General features: G+C 40.5%; 2 protein-coding genes across 6 annotated transcripts in view; one reads left to right on the forward strand and one right to left on the reverse strand.

Annotated features, from left to right (window-relative positions):
* CENPP (centromere protein P) overlaps window positions 1–21,564 on the reverse strand; it is a 289,427-nt gene that overhangs the window by 91,281 nt on the left and 176,582 nt on the right. The gene's annotated exons all lie outside the window — the stretch shown is intronic.
* Window positions 1–21,564, forward strand: part of ECM2 (extracellular matrix protein 2) — a 42,686-nt gene that overhangs the window by 13,314 nt on the left and 7,808 nt on the right. For 3 of the 5 annotated variants that reach the window (XM_009456894.5, XM_054658898.2, XM_003312166.6), the window contains 7 exons: window positions 491–806; window positions 5,503–5,691; window positions 8,175–8,756; window positions 11,262–11,377; window positions 13,361–13,496; window positions 17,705–17,862; window positions 20,737–20,876. In XM_009456894.5, coding sequence (XP_009455169.1) covers window positions 518–806; window positions 5,503–5,691; window positions 8,175–8,756; window positions 11,262–11,377; window positions 13,361–13,496; window positions 17,705–17,862; window positions 20,737–20,876 — 1,610 coding nt within the window. In that variant the 5' untranslated portion in view covers window positions 491–517. The remainder of the gene's footprint in view (window positions 1–490; window positions 807–5,502; window positions 5,692–8,174; window positions 8,757–11,261; window positions 11,378–13,360; window positions 13,497–17,704; window positions 17,863–20,736; window positions 20,877–21,564) is intronic. The other 2 variants (XM_003312167.6, XM_001148362.7) reach the window with 1 other exon arrangement.

Below are 21,564 nucleotides of genomic sequence, written 5' to 3' on the forward strand. Positions count from 1 at the left end.
GCTACAATGACAGAGCTGAATAGTTATGACAGAGAAGGTGTAGCCTATGATGCCTCAAATATTTACTATCTGGCCCTTTATAGAAAAAGGTTTCTAATTCCTGGTCTAAAGATAAAGGTAAGATACAAAAAAGTTCTGGCCAGGCATGGTGACTCATGCTGTAATCCCAGCACTTTGGGAGGCCAATGCAGGAGGACTGCTTGAGCCCAGGAGTTCAAGGCTGCAGTGAGTCATGACTGAACCACTGCACTCCAGCCTGGGCGATGGAGCAAGACCCCATCTCTATTTAAAAAAAAAAAAAAAAGTTTTTTGATTCGGATAGAAGAATTCCAAATTATGATTTGGCAATAATACTATAGCATATAGCCCATATATCATAAGTGTAATTTCTCAAAGACTTGCCTACTGAGGCATACAAGCAAATATATAAGCCAATTTTCAGAGGTAAAAATTTAGTCACCACTAACTTTGAAATATTGTTTCATTCTAGAAATTGGCTGGTGGAAAAAAATCAAACATGAAGATTGCAGTTTTGTTTTGTTTTTTTCTGCTTATTTTTCAAACTGACTTTGGAAAAAATGAAGAAATTCCTAGGAAGCAAAGGAGGAAGATCTACCACAGAAGGTTGAGGAAAAGTTCAACCTCACACAAGCACAGATCAAACAGACAGCTTGGAATTCCGCAAACAACAGTTTTTACACCAGTAGCAAGACTTCCTATTGTTAACTTTGATTATAGCATGGAGGAAAAGTTTGAATCCTTTTCAAGTTTTCCTGGAGTAGAATCAAGTTATAATGTGTTACCAGGTAAGAGAACACTATGAGAGAGAGACAGAAAGAGGGAGGAGGGTGAGAGATGGTATGGGGAAAGAGAAGGTGAGAGGGAGAGAGGGAGAACATCTCCATGAAGATAATTTTCTAAAGAAAAATCCAGGTTATTATATTACTTTTTGGTTTAATCTACAAACATACATTTTAAAATAATTTAAAAAATAGGGCCAGGCGCGGTGTCTCACACCTGTAATCCCAGCACTTTGGGAGGCCGAGGTGGGCAGATCACGAGGTCAGGAGTTTAAGACCAGCCTGGCCAACATGTTGAAACCCCGTCTCTACTAAAAATACAAAAAATTGGCCGGGTGTGGTGGCATGTACCTGTAATCCCAGCTACTCGGGAGGCTGGGGCAGGAGAATCACTTGAACCTGGGAGGTGGAGGTTGCAGTGAGCAGAGATCACACCACTGCACTCCAGCCTGGGCGACAGAGCAAGACTCCGTCTCGAGATTAAAAACAAAACAAAACAAAACAACCCCCAAAAAACCAAAAACAACTTAAGGAACACATTTATAATTATTAGACAAAAATTACTTATCCTACCACTATATTTACAAAATCATAGTTATCATTTTGGTTTCTTTCCAGTATGTTTACTATGCATATATTTTAAATAGTTGTAATCCTACCATAGATAATATACATAAACATTTATAAACTACCTTTCCATTTATAACAATAGATCATCTAGAATACACAAATAAATTATTCAGATGATTCTGTGAACATATGGCTATTACATATTTTCAACCAAAAATTTTCAACCACAAATAGAATTAAAGCCACTGAATTCATTTTATATAGGTTAAACCACTGACTTTTTAAAGATTTAAAAGACTAAAAATTCTGCTAAAGATTTCAATTAGGCATTTTTAAAAACTAGTATTAAATGGTTTACATTTTTCCAAATTTGGAAGGAAAAAGTATATTATAGACATGTTACCATTAAATAACTTTCAAAAGAATAACAGAAAATATCACCATATAATGTTCTGTGGCCAGTATTTCATATATTGTCTCAATACAGCTAAATGCTTCTTCATTAATTATTTCCATGTATTTAACAGAAATAATATACAATTATCCTGAAAATAGGCAATTTAGGCCACACTTACAACATGATTGGGAAAACAAAGGAAGAGAAATCAACTTAAAAACACTGTAATAATAATGTACTCATAACTGCTAAAGAAAGATGAGGTCAATTTTTTTAGTTATGTGGAAAGATGGCTAAGCTATAATAATGGAAAACGAAAAGGCCGAAAAAGAAGTATTCATAATGTGATCTCAAACTTGTTTAAAAAAAAGTTTTTATATGTACTAAAGGGTGGTATGCATAAAAGTACAGAAGATATATACTAAGTATTTCCAAATTGTCCGAAAATATTTTCCAGTGATCTTACAGTACTTTTTGATTGTATCACCACACATAACACAAAATTTACCATTTCATCCATTTTAAAGTGTACAATTCAATAGCATTTAGTACATTCACAGTATTGTGCAACCATCACCACTATCTTGTTTCTGCACATTTTCGTCCCACCAAAAGGAAACTCTGTACCTAAACTCCCCATTTCTCCCCACTCCCAGCCCTTGGCAACCACTAATCTGTTCTGTCTCTATGAATTTGCCTATTCTGGAAATTTCATGTAAATGGAATCACATAATATGTGGCCTTGTGTATCTGACTTCTTTACTTAGTATAATGTTTTTAAAGTTCATCTATTATTAGCCTGTATCAGAACTTCATTCCTTTTTATGGCTGAATAATATTCCATTGTATGGCTATACCATATTTGTTTATCCATATTGTCTACCAGTTGATGAACATCTGGGCTGTTTCCACCTTTTGGCTATCATGAATAACACAGCTATGAACATTAATATAAGTTTTCTTTCAACACCTATTTTCAATTCTTTTGGGTATATACTTAGGAGGGGAACTGTTGGGCCATTTGGTAATTCTATATTTAATTTATTGATGAACTGCCAAATGTTTTCCAAAGTGGCTATGCTGTTATATGCCCACCAGCAATGGAAGAGGACTCCAGTTTCTCTACATTCCTGCCAACAATTGTTATTTATTTTTAATTATAGCTGTTCTTGTATGAAGTGGTATCTCATTGTGCTTTTGATTTGCATTTCCCTAACAACTAATGATGTTAAGCATCTTTTTATGTGCATGTTGTCTATCTGCATATCTTCCTTGGAGAAATATCTATTCAACCCCTATGCCTATTTCTTTCTTTTTTTAAGAGATGTGGTCTTGCTCTGCTGTCCAGGCTGGAATACGGTGGTACAATCATAGCTCACTGCAGTCTTGAACTCCTGGGCTTCAGTGATCCTCTGCCTCAGCCTCCCAAGTAGCTGGGACTACAAGAATGCACCACCACACCTGGCTAACTTTTTAACTTTTTTTGTAGAGACAGCATCCCATTATGTTGTCCAAGCCGTTCTCAAATTCCTGGCCTCAAGAAATCTTCCCTCCTTGGCCTCCCAAAGTGCTGGAATTACATCGAGAGCCACTGTATTGGGCAAGTTTTGCCCATTTTTTTATTGCATTGCCTTTCTGTAGTTGAGTTGTAAGAGTTCTTTATGAATATTCTGGATATCAGGACCTTATCAGATATATGATTTCACATATTTTCTCCCATTGTGTACACCATCCTTTCACTTTCTTAACAATGTCCTTTGATGCAACAAATTTTTAATTTTGATAAAGTCTAATTTATCTTTTTCTTTAGGTGTCACATCTAAGAATCCACTGCCAAATATGAGGTCATAAAGATTTTCCCCTATGGATTTTTCTAAGAGTGTTGTAGTCTTAGCTCTTATATTTACAGCAAAGGTCTAAATATAAGATATATTAGGTCTTTGATCCATTTTGAGCTAATGTTTGTATTTGGTGAAAGGTAGGGATTCAGCTTCATTCTCTTGCTGGTGTTGTCCCAGCACTAGTTGTTGAAGATTGTTCTTTCCTCCACTGAATGGTCTTGACACCCTTCTTGAATTCTTGAAAATCAATTGTTCATAAATGTATGTCTGACTTTCAGTGTTCCATTGGCCTATACGTCTATGCTTATACTAGTATCACACTGACAAAAGCTGATTATCATATCTTTATAGTGAGCTTTTTGAAATCTGAAAGTGTGAGATCTCCAACTTTGTTCTTTTTTCTCAAGATTGCTTTGGTTATGTGGGATCAACTTTTCCATTTGAATTTAAGGATCAGCTTTTCCATTTCTGCAAAAAAAGGCCATGGAAATTTTGATAGAGTGTAGTGCTTTTGATAACCTGGAAGAAACTCATATGTGTATTTTTGTTCAGAGGAGGAATTGGGTAGGTGGGATTAGCCTATTGCAAGTATCCGAATGAGAGATGGGTAGGGCCTGAATTGGGCTGACTTAGTGGTCGGGGAAAGGAGGGGACTAATGTGAGAGGCTCATTTGGGGGTGGAACTTGGGGACAGTGGCTCAGATGGAGGAAAGTTATCTGGAATGACACCAGGGTTGGAAGAAAAACATCCCCTCTAATATTCTCCTCAGCTTTCTAATGGCCTGCTTAGCTGATACACTTATCCACATATCTACAATCTTGTATGTAGGGAAATGAATATATGCACTGCATCATGCACTTTATTTGTTTATTTATTTATTTAGAGACAGTCTTGCTCTGTCATCCAGGCTGGAGTACAGTGGAACGATCTTGGCTCACTGCAACCTCCACCTCCTGGGTTCAAGCGATTCTTATGCCTCAGCTTTCTGAGTAGCTGGGACTTCAGGCATGTGCCACCATACTTGGCTAATTTTTGTATTTTTAGAGGAGATGGGGTTTCACCATGTTGCCCAGGCTGGTCTCAAACTCTTGGTCTCAAGTTACCTCAGACTCCCAAAGTGCTGGGATTACAGGCATGAGCCACCGTGCCCAGACAGTATTATACACTTTAAAAGGGTGAATATTATAGTATGTGAATCATATTTCAATAGCATAATAAACCATAAAAGACATAGCTCAGTGTCTCATTGAGAAGCACCACGGAAGCATGCTGTCTGGTTTCACCTATTCCCATGTGCATATCAAGGGTGGGCTGTGAGCTCATCATTAGTGCTAGCTCAGCTCTCTGGTCACATGAGGGAACTGGATTGGCTGGCGGCTTGGGAAGTCTGGTGTGGCCATACGATTTGCTTTGGTCAGTATAATTAGACACTTCAAGAGCTCATGTGTGATTTGTAACCTCACATTTCCACTACTGCAGTGATCAGGACAGCCTGCTTATAGATGAATCCTGAGTGAATATGATGAGCTGAGCCCCTGTGTCCCCACATTAGACACAAAGTATAAATGAAAAATAACTGAGATTTGGGGATTGTTTGTTGATGTTGTATAATTTAATCTATCCTGATGGATACAAAATGGAAGCGCAGTTCAGCCCCAAGTTACCATGAGGAGTTCACTCTTAGAGCCTACGTGAAAGGGCTGAGAGGAGAGCCTGTGAAAAGCATTTCAGCATTTCTTATGTCTATACGACATCTTTACCCTATACATGAATGCACATAGAATTCTATTCTTGTGTGGTTAGAGCAGTTTGACTTCACATTGTGTTTACTTCCATTCACAGTCGCTGATAATCACATAAGAAATTTAAATTTGTGCTTTTGTTTTCTTCTAGGAAAGAAGGGACACTGTTTGGTAAAGGGCATAACCATGTACAACAAAGCTGTGTGGTCGCCTGAGCCCTGCACTACCTGCCTCTGCTCAGATGGAAGAGTGCTTTGTGATGAAACCATGTGCCATCCCCAGAGGTGCCCCCAAACAGTTATACCTGAAGGGGAATGCTGCCCGGTCTGCTCTGCTACTGGTACAGAGATTTAGCTAAGCAAAATATCAGTGTGTGATTAATCTTTAACTTCCATTTGTTTTCGTTACTAATTTTAGATTAAAATTATGATACATTAGTCAGATCTGAGCACTTAAAATATTGGCAAAATGCTGATTAACATAGAAAATATCTGGGAAAATGTATGGTAGGGGATATAAATAATAGACTGTGGCTTTATAGTTCTAGCTCTATCAGATTCAGTAAACTTGGATGAGATTACATTCCACATTTGACTCTCAGCTTTAGAGATATGGTAACAGAATTTCTACAACAGATCCTGAATTCTTATTGCGTTAAGGGCTCTGCTTTGGTCTATATGTGCATTATCCCACTTAATCCAACTCAACGTGCCTTTATCACCTTGAAGCCAGGGTAAACAAAGGAAGAGTGATTTGCATCTAAAGAGAACAAAGCCCCAACCCTCTGGCTATACCCAACCACTCAAAGGCAGCACAGGAACCCACATCACTGATTGGATAATCCCAGGAAAATGCAGAAAAAGTGTAGCCTGAAGCATGATTTTCTCATGTGGCACTTCTGTGTGCAGGAGATCACAGCACAGGTTTTGTTGGCTGCTCATGGACCCCTTCTCCAATGAGGCTCATACCTGACTGAATGAAGGACCCTTGGGAGGGAGGCCCAGTCTCCTCTGAGAAAAGCCTAACCAACACCTTACGAAAATAAGCAAATAAATACTTGTTAAATAATTGGCTGGGAAGGGATAGGGACATCTTCTCTTGTCTATAACCAAGGTAGATTGCTCCCATGCACACAGATGATCACAGGGTAGGTGTCTACAAAAGTCTCCTTGCCAGGAAAAACTTTTGACTATTTAGAAATTGTGTTTTGTGTTATACTACCAAATATTTCACTAATATTTAAAAAGAGTTAGGAAAAAAGTGTTCAGTGAAATGGATTCCTTGGAGTGAAATAAATACAAGTTTTACAAAGTAAGAGTCACAAATTCTCAGAAATTTTTTCAGAAGACTTGGAGTATTCTTGAAATGTAGTTATTTTGGAAAAATAAACTTGGATATACAGGAAGGATTTTAAATGTTTCAATATGATAGCTTTAGTTTCCTTTTACTAACTTTTTCCTATTCTTCTGCATGTTTTGCTAGAGATGTGAAAAAATAATTCACAGACTTTATAATACATACTGAATTGATATCTCAAGTAATTTCTCCAAATAATTATATTTCCTGAGTTCTTTTTGGGAGTAGTTTATATATAGTGTTAAATAAAAGTAGGCAGATGATTAAGTAAATTTTTAAATCTTGATGGAAGAAAATGTATGCACTCTGGCTGGGCACGGTAGCTCACACCTGTAATCCCAGCACTTTGGGAGGCTGAGGCGGGAGGATCACAAGGTCAGGTGTTCGAGACCAGCCTGGTCAACATGGTGAAACCCCATCTCTACTAAAAATACAAAAATTAGCCTGGCATGGTGGTGGGGTGCCTGTAATCCCAGCTACTTGGGAGGCTGAGGCAGGAGAATCGCTTGAACCCGGGAGGCGGAGGGTGCAGTGAGCCGAGATCATGCCACTGCATTCCAGCCTGGGCGACAGAGCAAGACTCCGTCTCGGGGGGAAAAAAAAAAAGTATGCACTGTGAAATCAGTTCTTCCTAGAACTGTTTACCCAGAGAGTGAATTTGAATCTAGTCTTTGTCATGTCTTCCCCACTTTCTGCCAAAGATTTAACAGCTAAATATAAATGTAGATTAACTGTCTACTATCATCTATTCTACTCCCACCATCATGGAAGGATAAACAGCACTCCTGGGCATATGTCTAAGTTAAAGCAACATCACTTAAGTCCAGAATGTCATTTGTAAGTCTCAGGTAGTAAAGATGATTTAAGTATAGAGTCTGGGACAGAGAAGGAGGAAAACTCTCTCTCTATAATTCTGAATTTCAGAGGATGATGTTATGATGCCACGGACAAAAATAATGACAAATCTATAAGCAAAAGTTGGTTTCACTGCTATAAGCAAGTAAAATATACACCTGTTTCACTTTTCTAATGTCTGGTAAACAGTCTGCAAATTCTCACATTAGCAATAGCCCCAGTGAACAGAACAGTATCTATTATAAAGGTATCACATCTGATTATAACACAATCTCACAACAGGATTGCTTACCATTTTGCCTCATGTGGCAATATTATTCCCTCCTTAGTCACCAGGTATCATGATATGTTAGCAAAAATAAGCATTAAGTTATTTAATATAAAAATTAGTATTAAGGCCCACAGGTGAATAAAATGTAACAGATATTACAAAATAGAAATAAAGTGACTATTAAAACTTTTTAAGCAAGAATTTCAAGGTGCATTTCATCTTTAAATTGCACTCAAATACTTGGAGGGAATAATATTTACTAACCTCATTTTCATTATGGTTTTTTCTTTTATTAATATCATCAACTTATCTCTGCTACCTCATCCTTGCGTGGTCATTAGTCTCCTATTCTCTACTCAGTGGTATAGCATTAAATGATAGAAATGAATTTTCTGGTGATTCTTCAGAACAAAGAGAACCTACCAATTTACTTCATAAGCAACTGCCACCTCCTCAGGTGGGAATGGACCAAATAGTAAGAAAAGAAGCACTTCAATCTGAGGAGGATGAAGAAGTGAAAGAAGAAGATACAGAGCAAAAGAGAGAGACCCCTGAATCTAGAAATCAGGGGCAACTTTACAGTGAGGGGGACAGCAGAGGAGGAGACAGAAAGCAGAGGCCTGGAAAGGAGAGAAGGCTGGCACACCAGCAACAACGCCAAGGAAGGGAGGAGGAGGAGGATGAGGAGGATGAGGAGGAGGAGGGTGAGGAGGGTGAGGAGGATGAGGAGGATGAGGAGGACCCGGTAAGAGGAGATATGTTCCGAATGCCCTCTCGATCCCCGCTTCCTGCTCCTCCCAGAGGCACACTGCGCCTGCCAAGCGGGTGCTCTCTGTCCTACAGGACCATCAGCTGCATCAACGCCATGCTTACCCAGATACCACCGCTGACAGCACCACAGATAACAAGTCTGGAGCTCACTGGTAAGAGATGATGACTTCTGCTTTATTTTGTGCTTTAAAAGTAAATGACTCTTAGCAGCTGGGCACGGTGGCTCACGCCTATAATCTCAGCACTTTGAAAGGCTGAGGTGGCCAGATCACCTGAGGTCAGGGGTTCGAGACCAGCCTGGACAATATGGTGAAACCCCATCTCTACCAAAAATACAAAAATTAGCCGGGCGTGGTGGGGCATGCCTGTAATCCCAGCTACTCAGAAGGCCGAGGCAGGAGAATCGTTTGAATCCAGGAGGCGGAGGTTGCAGTGAGCTGAGATTGAGCCACTGTTCTCTAGCCTGGGCACTTGAGCGAGACTCCATCTCAAAAAAAAAAAAAAAAAAAGAGTAAATGACTCTTAGCCACATGCAGTTGTATACACTTGTAGTCCCAGCTACTCAGTAGGCTGAGGTGGGGGAATGGCTTCAGCCCAGTAGTTTCAGACTAGTCTAGGCAACAGAGCGAGATCCTGTCTCTTAAAAAAAAAAAAAAAAAAGTGAACGATTCTCATTGCTCTGTGAAGACTGTATTTTAATTTCATTCTAAAAATTGATCCTGAATAGACTAATTTCATAATCTTCAAATATATAAACTTTGCAGAAGAGATAGCTGTTTACTGCAGAATAGCACTTAGGTATAAAGCAAACTCCTCCAAATCAAATGATGATTTCCACTGATGTTTCTTAAAAATCAGCTTTAATGAGGTATAATTTATATGTAGTAAAACTTATTTTTAGTATATAGTTCTGAGTTTTGACAAATGCACATAGTCATGTAACCACCACCAAAATTAAGATATAGGACATTCTATCACTCCCCAAAATTCCTTGTTTCCCCCTCCACCAGTCACTGGCCACCACAGAACACTGATCTGTTTTCTGTCTCTACAGTTTTGCCTTTTCCAGAGTGTCACATAAATGGAATCATACAATACATAGCCCTTTCAGTCTGGCTTCTAATGTTTTTGAAAGCCACCCATTTTGTTTTGTGTATCAGTAGTTCATTCCTCTCTTCTGCCAAGTAGTGTTCCATCATGTGGATGGGGCAGGGTTTCCTATCAGTTAAACGTCATCTGAGTTGTTTCCAGTTTAGGGTGATTATGTATAAAGTTGCTATAAATATCCACGTACAGATGTTTGTGTGGACCTAAGTGTTCATTTCTCTAGGGCAATGCCCAGGAGTGGGACTGCGGATATGGTAAATACATGTTTAAGTTTATAAGAAAATGCCCCACAGTTCTCTAAAGTGGCTGTTCCTTTCCCACCTGCATGCTGGGGAGCTCCTGCCTCTCTGCAGCCTGCCCGCACTTGGTACTGTCAGTTGTTTTTTCCCTTCGTTTTTGACATTCTAGAGGGAATGTGGTCATCTAGACCTTCTGCCCATGTTTCCATAGGACCACCAGGGAGGGCTCTGAGTGGAACAACAGCAGGACCAGGTGTGAGAGGCTGGCTGGTGGGGACACTTTGGGTGCTGGGAGCAGCAGGAGCATTCGTCTGGGTAATGAGGCCCCCATGCCAGGGGTGGCCCTGGAGATGCTGGGGTGAGGGAAGCTGAAAAGGTCAACACATTTGTGCAGAGATGGCCATCTGTGACAGCACACTGCCAGTGTCAAACATAATAGAAGCTTCCATGGCCTCTCTGACAAAGGATTTCATCCTACTTTCATATGATCACCTAAGGAACTCCTCTCATGCTCAGGAAAGTCCCTTCCTCCTGTGGCCTATACACCAGGTATGCTCTGCCCTAAGAAAACCCCATTTGTGAAAGTCTAAAGCCTTGGAAAAGATAAATGACCCATGCTGAGCTACACTGTTATGGTTTTATAAGAAGGTCACTACGTGGCTTTTATGGTATGTACTACTGGTATGCTCACTTTCTGGGTTTAAAAATTGACTACTGAACTTAACTAAATGTTAAAACAAAAACCTATAAAATTAAAGCATACAGGAACCTTTGTAGATTGAAGCCGTAGAGGCATAACATTAGATCTGAGAGAGTCTGGGAGATGATCTCCCCAAGCTTCTTATGCAGAGATGGAGACAGGCTCAGAGGAGGTGAGTGATTGGCATGAGCATTCATGGACAAAAACAGAGGCATGTTTCTAGTCCAGGAAAATGGCTATGGGAAAATATGAAGAATAAAAATCAGTTTCTGTGTAACCTTCCACACCTTTGTTGTAAATGTACAATGTTACCAGTACTCTCCAGCAGACCACATTCTGGCTGTGTTAAGCACCTTCATCTAAACCATGATATATTTAGAGCTTGATGAATCCTTAGAGAGAAAATGTCAACTATGTTAAACCATCTATTTCCAGCTTGTTACTTTTCTGAACATGCTTTGGTTATATAATATATATTCTGTCCTTGTTCTGAGTATTGCTTTCTCCTCCAGACAAAGCTCTCTCTTGATATCTATGCACACATGCCCATACATGTGTGTACATGTATGTATATGCACACATGCCTAAAACATAACCGCTGTGTGTCCTAGGCAATTCCATCGCCTCCATCCCAGATGAAGCATTTAATGGACTACCAAATTTGGAAAGGCTTGATCTGAGCAAAAATAATATCACTTCTTCAGGCATAGGTCCAAAAGCATTCAAGGTAAATACATGCTCTGATTTGTCTATTTGGACGAATGGCTTCACTATGACTTGCATTGGTTGGAGATGGGGAAGGGAGGAAAAGGAAAATGCTTCTAATTGGTAGTCTTCTTCTAAGAAAGTTTCCTCTCTGATGTCCCTAAACTGAATTCAAGTTTTCCCTTGAATATAGTTTACTATTTTACATACTTTTAGCTTTGCTGTAAGGACACCAACAATAGCATCAGTGACAAAAGTAATGATTTTAATTTATGGAGTAGTTTCTTCCCAAGTAACTGAAAACATGCTAAAATCTGGTCTTTTAGCATCTGAAGTATTTTCTGGAAACAAATTGAGCCTATCTGGAACCTCTGTTAACATTTTTCAGGCCAGCAAGACACTGCTTCCTTTTTTTGTGTGTGCAATGAACAAAACCTGATGGAGGATACTTTGGCAGAAGGGGGTTCTGGAAAAACAAATAGGCTCATATAAAAATTAGGGATAGCTTGGGAAAGAAGAGGGAAAGAGAGAGAACAGGGAACAGCACAGAGTAAACCTTTGAAAGATACAGATTGGACTAATTATATATTTAAAAAAAAAAAAAAAACAGGCCAGGCACAGTGGCTCATGCCTGTAATCCCGGCACTTTGGGAGGCCAAGATGGGCGGATCATGAGGTCAGGAGTTTGAGACCAGCCTGGCCAACATGGTGAAACCCCGTCTCTACTAAAAATACAAAAAATTAGCCGAGCGTGGTGGCATGCACCTGTAGTCCCAGCTACTCGGGAGGCTGAGGCAGGAGAATCGCTTGAATTCGGGAGGCGGAGGTTGCAGTGAGCCGAGATCGCGCCATTGCACTCCAGCCTGGGTGACAGAGGAAGACCCTGTCTCAAACAACAAAAAGGAGAAAAGAAGAGAGAATTCAAGGAATTTCAGAGCCAAGAGAAAAGGGGTTTATGTTTGTAAACAAAAACTCATAAATGTGTGTGTTTGAAAAGCCAAAAATAAAGCACACTATATTCCACTAAATGAAACTGTTACTCCCTTGGGCAGTCTTCTGGGTCTTCCACCCACTCTTCAGACAAAGCACTGGTCTCTTCTATTCTCATTTCCTGTTTCTTATCTGGAGTCTAGGCTGGCAGATAAAAGGGTTCTACATTCACACCCTAGATCTACTTCATGCTATCCATCCTTCTTCTAGAAAATGGCTAGCATTAGGGGGTCCTTTTCCTATTTGTCCAAGAGAAAAATATTGTAAGAGATTACCTCCTTTTCTTGCTTTGGAATTCTCTGTCCCATTCCGAAACTGTTGAAATTTGAATATGATCACTGCAGAAGTGAATCATTCCATGGGACTTTACTAAAACCTACCCAACTACAGGTCCCCACTTGTGGTGGTACAGGCTAGGTTTGACCAATGAACACACAACTACAAATGTGAAAAAGACACTTTTCCAGACAGTCAACTGGATGCCATATTGGAATGGCTTGTGATATCTGTAGTCCTTGGTTTTGAAAAATTTCCACAGTAATTAGTGTTATTTTATGACCTTTCTGGAGTAGATAAAAAACTGAGGTTTACAAGTATGTTTAAAGGATTGATTGCTATCTTAATTGTTAGCATCCATGACAGCTTCAGATTACTGCATGATTTCATAAAATTTCTGTCTATTGCTGTAAAGGTGGAAACCTAAGATCTAGCAAGAATGACCAATCCAGTAGTTATGGCAGCTTTCTCTCACTTTCTAAAGCTGCAATATAAACGTGGTGAGTAAGCTACAAAATAATCAAATGTAGTCTGCTGAAAATCCCTGAGAATCAATGCTATTACCAGGATCAATATCAACCTGGCAGGGGGAATAAGGGGTTTGCTGTGTGGCCTGGACATTACTGTCTAAGCCTAAGGGAGGATAGGTTTGTGAGACTTTTAGTCACGACCATTATATGAAATGTGACTGCACAGCTGTGACTAGATAAAAAAGTAACTTTGAGATTTGCTTTTTAAGCTTCTGAAGAAGTTAATGCGTTTGAATATGGATGGAAATAATTTGATACAGGTTCCTTCACAATTGCCATCTACATTAGAAGAACTTAAAGTCAATGAGAACAATCTTCAGGCTATCGATGAAGAAAGTTTATCAGGTATTTAATATTTGTTTTTCAATGATATGCTTCCTTATAATCTTTCCTATATAGTCCTGTAGAAATTTTATTTACTGTATTGCCAAATGAATAAATAGTAAATATTTTTAGGTCACTTAACCATTTGAGTTGATAAAACTTCTTTTAACTATTGACTGGTAAAACGTAAAATGAATTTTAAACTGCCTATTGTCTTTGTACCTTACCCATGAATAACATTGTTTCTCAATGATTCCAGGTTCTTATTATTCACAAGGCAATAAATTTACTACAAATCCAAAATATCTGAAGAATTACGCTAAATATTCCCTGCACTGCCGTGTGTTTTGTGTTATGGATCGACAATTTTGTCGGTTCTTCGTAGCGACTAACCAGTGCCATGTTTGTTGATTGGATCTCCTTTATCACTCTGATGGTCAACAGACCCCACCCACAACTCTTGCTGCCTCCATACACCTTGCTATTTTCATTTATCATGTGTTGGAACCTAAAAACAAAACTAAGCACATGGGAATTATGCATGAAATATGAATAAATGGGCACTGCATATGCGGCTGAGATGCTGTCCTACAGAGAAAGCACATGCTCTTCATGGTATTAACTTTGACTTTGGCAATTTTCTGCCTGAGAGGGCTTGGGCTGGAACTTCTGTACTCATATGTCACTGAAGTCCTGCTAACTCCACACCCCACGGCATGTGGATGCAAGGCTCCCACCATGGCCTAGCTTTCTGACAGCCTTTAGTGAGCGTGCCCCATGTTCTGTGCACTCGACATTGCTGGAAATGGCCCCTCTTCTGCTTGTTTCGGGACTGTGCTAGACAGCTGAAGTTGTCATATTGTGACTCTGTATAGAAGAGGCTTTATCACATTTTACTTTTCATGAATTCTAGCTAATGCCTTTGATTGTACTGTGTACTTTTTTGAGACAAGGACTGCCTACCTTTTCTTTTTATCTTCCTAATAGTCTAGCATAGATCTTGAGGTACAGTGCTCAACACTGTCTGTTTCCTTGCTTTGAAACATATTATGTTTTTATTTATTATGTTATTTATTAAACAAAGCCTTTAAAGGAATAAAACAATTCAATTATTTCCTGTAGCTCCCAAAAAACTTCACAGGAACAAAACACTTCTGGTATTGAGAAAAGAACAATAATAATGAGAATTGCCAAATCTGAGGATTAGTTATGGAAATACTCAATTTCCAGATGGATTTCAGGACACACAGAAAAACATTAATAAACACAAATTTTGATGCAGACTGCCAAATGGGAAAGACATTAGAAAATTCAGTTTCTAACTGCTGAAGACCAAAGGGTGTCAGCAATTTAGAACAACTGTACTAACAGGCTGTATATGAACTATAAGTCAGTCACACTTTTAGTTGGGTTATCAAAACGAGATGTTATAAAACATGCACTCCTGATTGTGAAGGTGCTTTCACACACCCCTGGAACTGCCTTCCAGAGTACTCTTCTCCTCCCTCACTCACAAATGCTTCTAGATTCCCAGAGTGTTGACAGGAAGCCAGGGTGAACGGGCTGTCTGCCTGCCTTTCTTAGCCCACCTTTCTCCACAGTCCGAGCACCCGAGGAGCCTCGGCCCCATGCCGGCAGTGCTTCTGTCCTCCAGCTCAGATACCCCCGGCTGCACTCCCTGGGTGGGCTGAGTTCTAAGAGCTACTGCAGTACTGGCCCCTCGGGTGCTGGGCTCCCCATGGCTGGGAGTCCTGATGCTGTGGATGGTCAGGCTGGCTGCCAGGAGTGCTGTGAGGGCACCCTGCTTCTGTGTGGAAGCAGGTGGCCCACTGCTCTCCTGTCATCTCTCTTGGGGTGGCTCCTCACTCATGACCTTTCAGATTATAGCTCCAGAGAGGGGGAAGGAGGGCACTCCAGGGAGAGAAAACAGCACAAAGATGCAAATAAATGAGACAATTTGGGATACTGTGGGAGCTGCAAGCAGGCACGGTGAAGGTGAAAGGCAGGCAAAGAGCAGCACAAGGGGCTGCACACACCTTGCTGAAGGGCAGGGAATTTACCTGCAGGAGGAGCAGAGTCCACCTGAGATGTGCACACGTGTTATGGAGAAAGGGAAGGACTTACAATTGAGAGAGAGGTGTGAAAGGTGGAGGGAGGGACAGCTGAGGAAAACCAGGCACGCTTTAAAAGCATTTTTGTTGTCACTAATGACTGAAACAACTAAATCAGGAGCCCTGGAGGCTGCTCTAGTGGATGACCATGTGATGCTGCCTGCCAGGAACATCGAGGCACCTGCCATGTCCACAGCCTGTCATGGTACCACCCACCATGGAAGACTTCCTGTTTCCTGTCCATGAATCCTTTCAACATCCACCTCAAGTCTCACCTACAACAAACGTTCTCTAGCTCCATCCTATTTCCTGTTACCTCCTATTTCCTATATATACCAGAGAATAATTGCAAAAGAAAACACAGCGTCCTGAATTTGCACTGTTTCTCTCTTTTTCTCTCAGTCATGTAATGGCCACTAGTTCATTTCTGTTATCTATTTTTCAATGAAAAACTTCCACTGCATTTCAAAACTTCACCTATGTACTAGAGAAAGATGTCAGATTCTCAGTACCTTTAGTTTTGGAAATGAAAGAGAATATGAGGAAATATAACCACTTATCCCAATTTACTGGCTGGCCTGGCTACTTCCTGTTGCTCAGCACTTCCATTAATCCTGAGCACCACCACCAGGTTAACCTTTGTAAAATGTGGCCCTTGTCCTGCCATCCCCATCTTGCTGCCTAGAGAATGAGAGCCAGACGTTGTTGTCCAGGGTGCAAAGGCCCTCCCAGAATTAGCTGAGTGTGGTGGTGGGGGCCTGCAATGCCAGCTACTCGGGAGGCTGAGGCAGGAGAATTGCTTGAACCCGGGAGGCGGAGGTTGCAGTGAGCCAAGACCACGCTATTGCACTCCAGCCTGGGTGACAGAGCAAGACTCTGTCTCTAAATAAAATAAAATAAAATTTTAAAAATGTAAAAAAAGGCCCTCCCAGTGTACTTCTCTCTGAGCACCAACCTTCACTCCACTGTGCACAGCCACTCCAGGGCTAGTCTCCTCTCCCCCTGAGCAAACCCACATGGTCTTTCACCTACATGTGCTCAGCTGGCTATTTCAGCTTGGAAGTTCCTCCTACTTCTATCTAAATCTTTCTGTCTGTAGGAGCCTGGCACTTTCATACCACTCACATCTACACTGCTTTTTCTTCTTTTAATCTTCCAGCATTTATTATTTCTCTTCCTGATGCAACCGTCTTTGCTGTTGCCTAAGAGCAGAACTGAGTCCCACATGGCATTCGGTGCAATGCCCATGAAGGGGGTTGAATAGAAAACATCCCCTAATCTGGGAATTTTGGCCACACCCTGAGCCTCTGACTCAGATGCCTTTGGGTATTATCATTGCTGAGCTGTCCATTTTGCAGCACAGAACTTCCATTTGACCTGGATCATACCACTCCTGAGACTAGTAGAAACAAAGTAGAAAAAATTTGTTTGTATAAAGGCCTTTCTTGCTAGTTCAATCTGAATGCATGGAGAATTTTTGATCATCATTCTTTCAAAGCTTCCATTTGGCTGCACTCTGTGCCAACAAGTGAGTAACTATGATGGGAATTCACTGTTCTGGTTTACTTCTGACTCCCTTGTTCAGAGACTGAGGGTGAGCCAGGGAAAGTGTTCTTTTCTGTGTCCTAGAAAAAGAAATCATTCATTGCATTAAACTTCTACCCACCCCATTGCCTATTATGCTGCCACTTCATACATCTATGTCTTTGCAATGTTTCCAATGACTGTCCACAACTTTCTATTCCTTTCCTACCTGAATTCCAAATCCCTGTTCAGCCACCACAATTTCTATGGAAACTCCTCTGCCTCTCTTTCCTATCTCCCTCCCTCTCTTCTCTCTTGCTTCTGTTCCTTACACATATTGTTAGCACCTAGCATTTCAATGATTTTTTTCGGGTCTGCCTCACTACTGGACCATGCATTTAGTTCTGGTTGAATTGAGCATCTGGGATGTACAAAGTACTTAAGAAAAGGTTTTATAGGAGGATACAAAGGTTTAAAAAAAACTGTATTTGCTCTCCAAATAAACCGGCCATTTCACATGACATTTCAAAAGGCTACAAAAATTTGCATGGTTTTTCAATTATCCTAATATTCTAATACTTTTATTTTTTATAGACTTAAATCAGTTGGTCACCTTAGAATTGGAAGGAAACAATCTCAGTGAAGCCAATGTCAATCCTTTAGCTTTCAAACCTTTGAAGAGCCTAGCCTACTTGCGTCTGGGAAAAAATAAATTTAGAATTATACCGCAGGGTCTTCCTGGTTCTATTGAGGTAACAATATATTTTTTTAGTGTTTTAAATGTATTATATTTGAAATATGGTACACTACAACAAAATATATTTTAAGACTATTGTGATGTAAATTAAACTCTAGTTTCATGCTGTATACAGAATTTCCTATAATTTAAGCATTGTTTTTTCTTCAAGCAATACAAAATTCTGAATCGAAATTATAATTACTAGTAGAGACACCTGATACAGTGAAAAATGGTACTTCTGATAGCTCTTGGGGGAAATGGGAGAAAGGAATTGAGAATTTAAATGAAACCACAACTTCCATGAGGTACTCTGACTCTCAAGACAGTGTAAACTGCCCCAATCTAGAAATGTGACGCTTATCACAGAAGCTCAAACAGGTATTAACCGTAACAGAGTGTCCACTCACAAATTCCAGGCAAAACCACAGACACTCTGACCTAACAGTAACTTGCATGGATACAAGTGTTGTACAAAGAAGGCCTCTGACTGTTTCAGCAACTCTGTAGCTTACAAGTTTTCACCCAGTTCCTACCAAAACTGTCCTGTGACTAACTCCAGGCCCCAAACCCCAGCCTTGCTTCATTATCCTCTAGAGATGCCCCACAGGTCCCCAGATGTGTGGTCTCCTTGCTGCAGGATGTGCTCCTGGGGGTCTTTGGCTGATGAATGTCAACACCCCTCATTTCCTGCATTAAAAACACTGAGGTGGACCGTGCAGTGGCTCACGCCAGTAATCCCAGCACTCTGGGAGGCTGAGGCAGGAAGATGGCTTGAGGCCAGGAGTTTGAGAGTAGCCTGGGCAACATAGTGAGACCTTGTCTCTAAAAAATATATTAAAAAAAAATAGCCAGTCATGGTGGTGCACACCTGTAGTCGTAGCTGCTCAGGAGGCTGAGGTGGAGGATCACTTGAGCCCAGGAGTTTGAGGCTGCAGTAAGCTAGGATCGTACCACTACACTCCAGCCTGGGCAACACAGAGAGACCCTGTCTCTACAAACCACACCCCACCCTGCCCGCCAAAAAGAACACTGAGGTCCAGAGAGTCTATACATACTGGCAGACCCCATGGGAACCCAGGTTTCCTTACTAAGCTCCGTTTCTCCTAGACCACATGATCATCCAGCCAGAAGTCAGGATGGAGCATTCTCCGGCTGCAGCCCCAGCAAGCCAGAAAAGAGGGTCATCTATTGTGATCTTATGTGGCTGTCATGGCTACCACCCTTCCTCTTCTTCCTATTTCCAGATTAAGTGACAGAGTTATGTAACACTGACATTTATCAGTAGGCTGGCTTTCCATCAGAATCTCCTGGGTTCTTAAGAAATACAGACTCTTGGACCTACCCCAGATATGCTAAGTCAGATTCTTTGTGGGACAGGGCCAGAAATGAATAATTAAAAAATTAAAATTTAAATAGATAATGCATACACATGTTAAAACACATACATACACAATGAGGATAATACAAAAGAGCAATCTGCCCCACTGTGAGCCTGAGCTTCCCATACTGACTTCTCTCTCTCCAGAGGGATCCACTCCTACCAGTCTGGAAAGCACTGGGCATACAAGCGCACAAATGCGTGGCACATACTACAAATCCTTCTAAAGCCACTGCTGTACACCTGCCTCACTTAACCATGCAGCCTCAAGGCTGTCTCATGTCATTCTTTCCTACAGCTGCAGAGTTTTCAACATATGGACAGGTGTGCCAGGATTTATTTGACTAGTCTCTTACTGATCTAGCTCACCTCCTAAATACATATGCAGGTAAAAGCAAAAAGTTGAAAATTGCTTTACTAATTTCTAACAAATACCAAAATTAACAAAGAGGGAAATTCTCACAGGTGGAATAGAAGGTGACACTAAAGATATATGCCAGTTTTACCTCTGAATTCTAACAAGAGAACAAGGAGAATTTTTATAATGCAGATCCTTTAGTGAAAAACTCCCTCTAATGCCAACTAAACTTAACTTGAAGGCAGCTAGCTATTAAAAACTTATTAACAGTTCTAGAAAACTTCTCCTTGGTTGTAAATTAAGGCTCTTAATTAACTTTAATTAATTATAACAAAAGCAAATCTAAAAACATGAGCCTAAAATATTATAGACCACATGAAATAGTAGGAAACAGGCAGCCTGGGAGCTGGAGGCTCGGCTAGGACAAGCCCCTCTCAGCATTAGTCATGTAACCATGGGTGGGCTTCCCTGTCTCTCCAGGCCCAACTTAACTCCACTGGTAAGTAGAGATAAAAATATCTGTCTACTTTTCAGAGTTTTTAAGCCCAAATGAGATAATTTATGTGAATAAGTATTATAAAATAGAGAGCCTTGTATAATTATTTTGGTATGCCATTTCTTGCAACATATTATAGCTAATACATTGTAAATAAAATTCATTTGATTCCATAACCATGGCAGTGTGTTTTATTTTACTAATTAGTTATAAAATTTGACAACTTTCCTGTAATTCCAGCACTTTGGGAGGCCGAGGCGGGTAGATCACTTGAGCTTAGGAGTTCGAGACCAGCCTGAGCAACATGGTGAGACCCTGTCTCTACAAAAAATACAAAAATTAGCCAGGCTTCGTGGCGCATACCTGTAGTCTCAGTCACTTGTGGGACTGAGGTGGTAGGATCACTTGAGCCTGGGAGGTCAAGGCTGCAGTGAGCCGTGTTTGTGCCACTGCACTCCATCCTGTGTGACAAAGTGAGACCCTGTCTCAAAAAAAAAAAAAAAGACAACTTAAAAATATGAGCTTACTTGAAAGAGCAGTAAGACTCTTTAGATAATACTAATGATAATAGTCTATGTCACTATTTTAGTCTCCATGAAATTGAATGTATCAACTAACACAAAAGAAAAATAATAGTCTTTTCTCTTAATTATAGGAATTATACCTAGAAAATAACCAAATTGAAGAAATAACTGAAATTTGTTTCAATCATACCAGAAAGATCAATGTCATTGTACTACGTTATAACAAAATTGAAGAAAATAGGATTGCTCCTTTAGCCTGGATAAATCAAGAGTAAGTACATGCTACAATTTAAATTTTATTGAACTATTTCTTCCTCTCGCTATTATTAAACAGAGTATGGAAACTGGGAATGGGATAAGTGAGGGAGGTGACGATACTGAAGGGCTCGGAGACAGAATCGTTTCTTAGTGAACCCTTACCCTATCCCCAAAGTGGGCTACTTCATGCAGTTTCCAACCTGTGCACTGCATGACTGGTGTTAGGATTATTGCAGTAACTACTGTTGTTGTCACCATACTGCATACTGGACACCCTATCATATGCCAAGTGCTGAGCTAGCAAGAACTGAGCCCTAGCTGTCTGACTTCGAGGTCTGCCCACTAGTGGTCAAATGCCACTCTAGCTCTGTCTACCTCACAGGTTGTCAGGAGGTTTGAATGAAGGATTATTCCCCTGCACACAGTGAGAAAGAAATCTGCCATACTCCTTCTCCTCATCATCATTAGGTGGAAGCACCAGGCTCCAGAGCCCAGGCCTGTTCTCCTACACTACACAGCCTTCTTTTCTCCAAACTATTTCTTCACCTCAACTCTTACAAAATAGACTGAAGAATGCTTGGCCTAACAGTGCAGGCCAAAAGTAGACTCTGTCTTCCTGGACAAAAATCAGCAGCCTCTGGCTATAGCTTTCAGTGAAGGGGGAGGGAGTCAGAAGCAAGCCCTGCAGCAAATCCAGCAGA

Source organism: Pan troglodytes, chromosome 11 (genome assembly GCF_028858775.2).
Source record: "Pan troglodytes isolate AG18354 chromosome 11, NHGRI_mPanTro3-v2.0_pri, whole genome shotgun sequence".
NCBI classification, from domain to species: Eukaryota; Metazoa; Chordata; class Mammalia; order Primates; family Hominidae; genus Pan; species Pan troglodytes.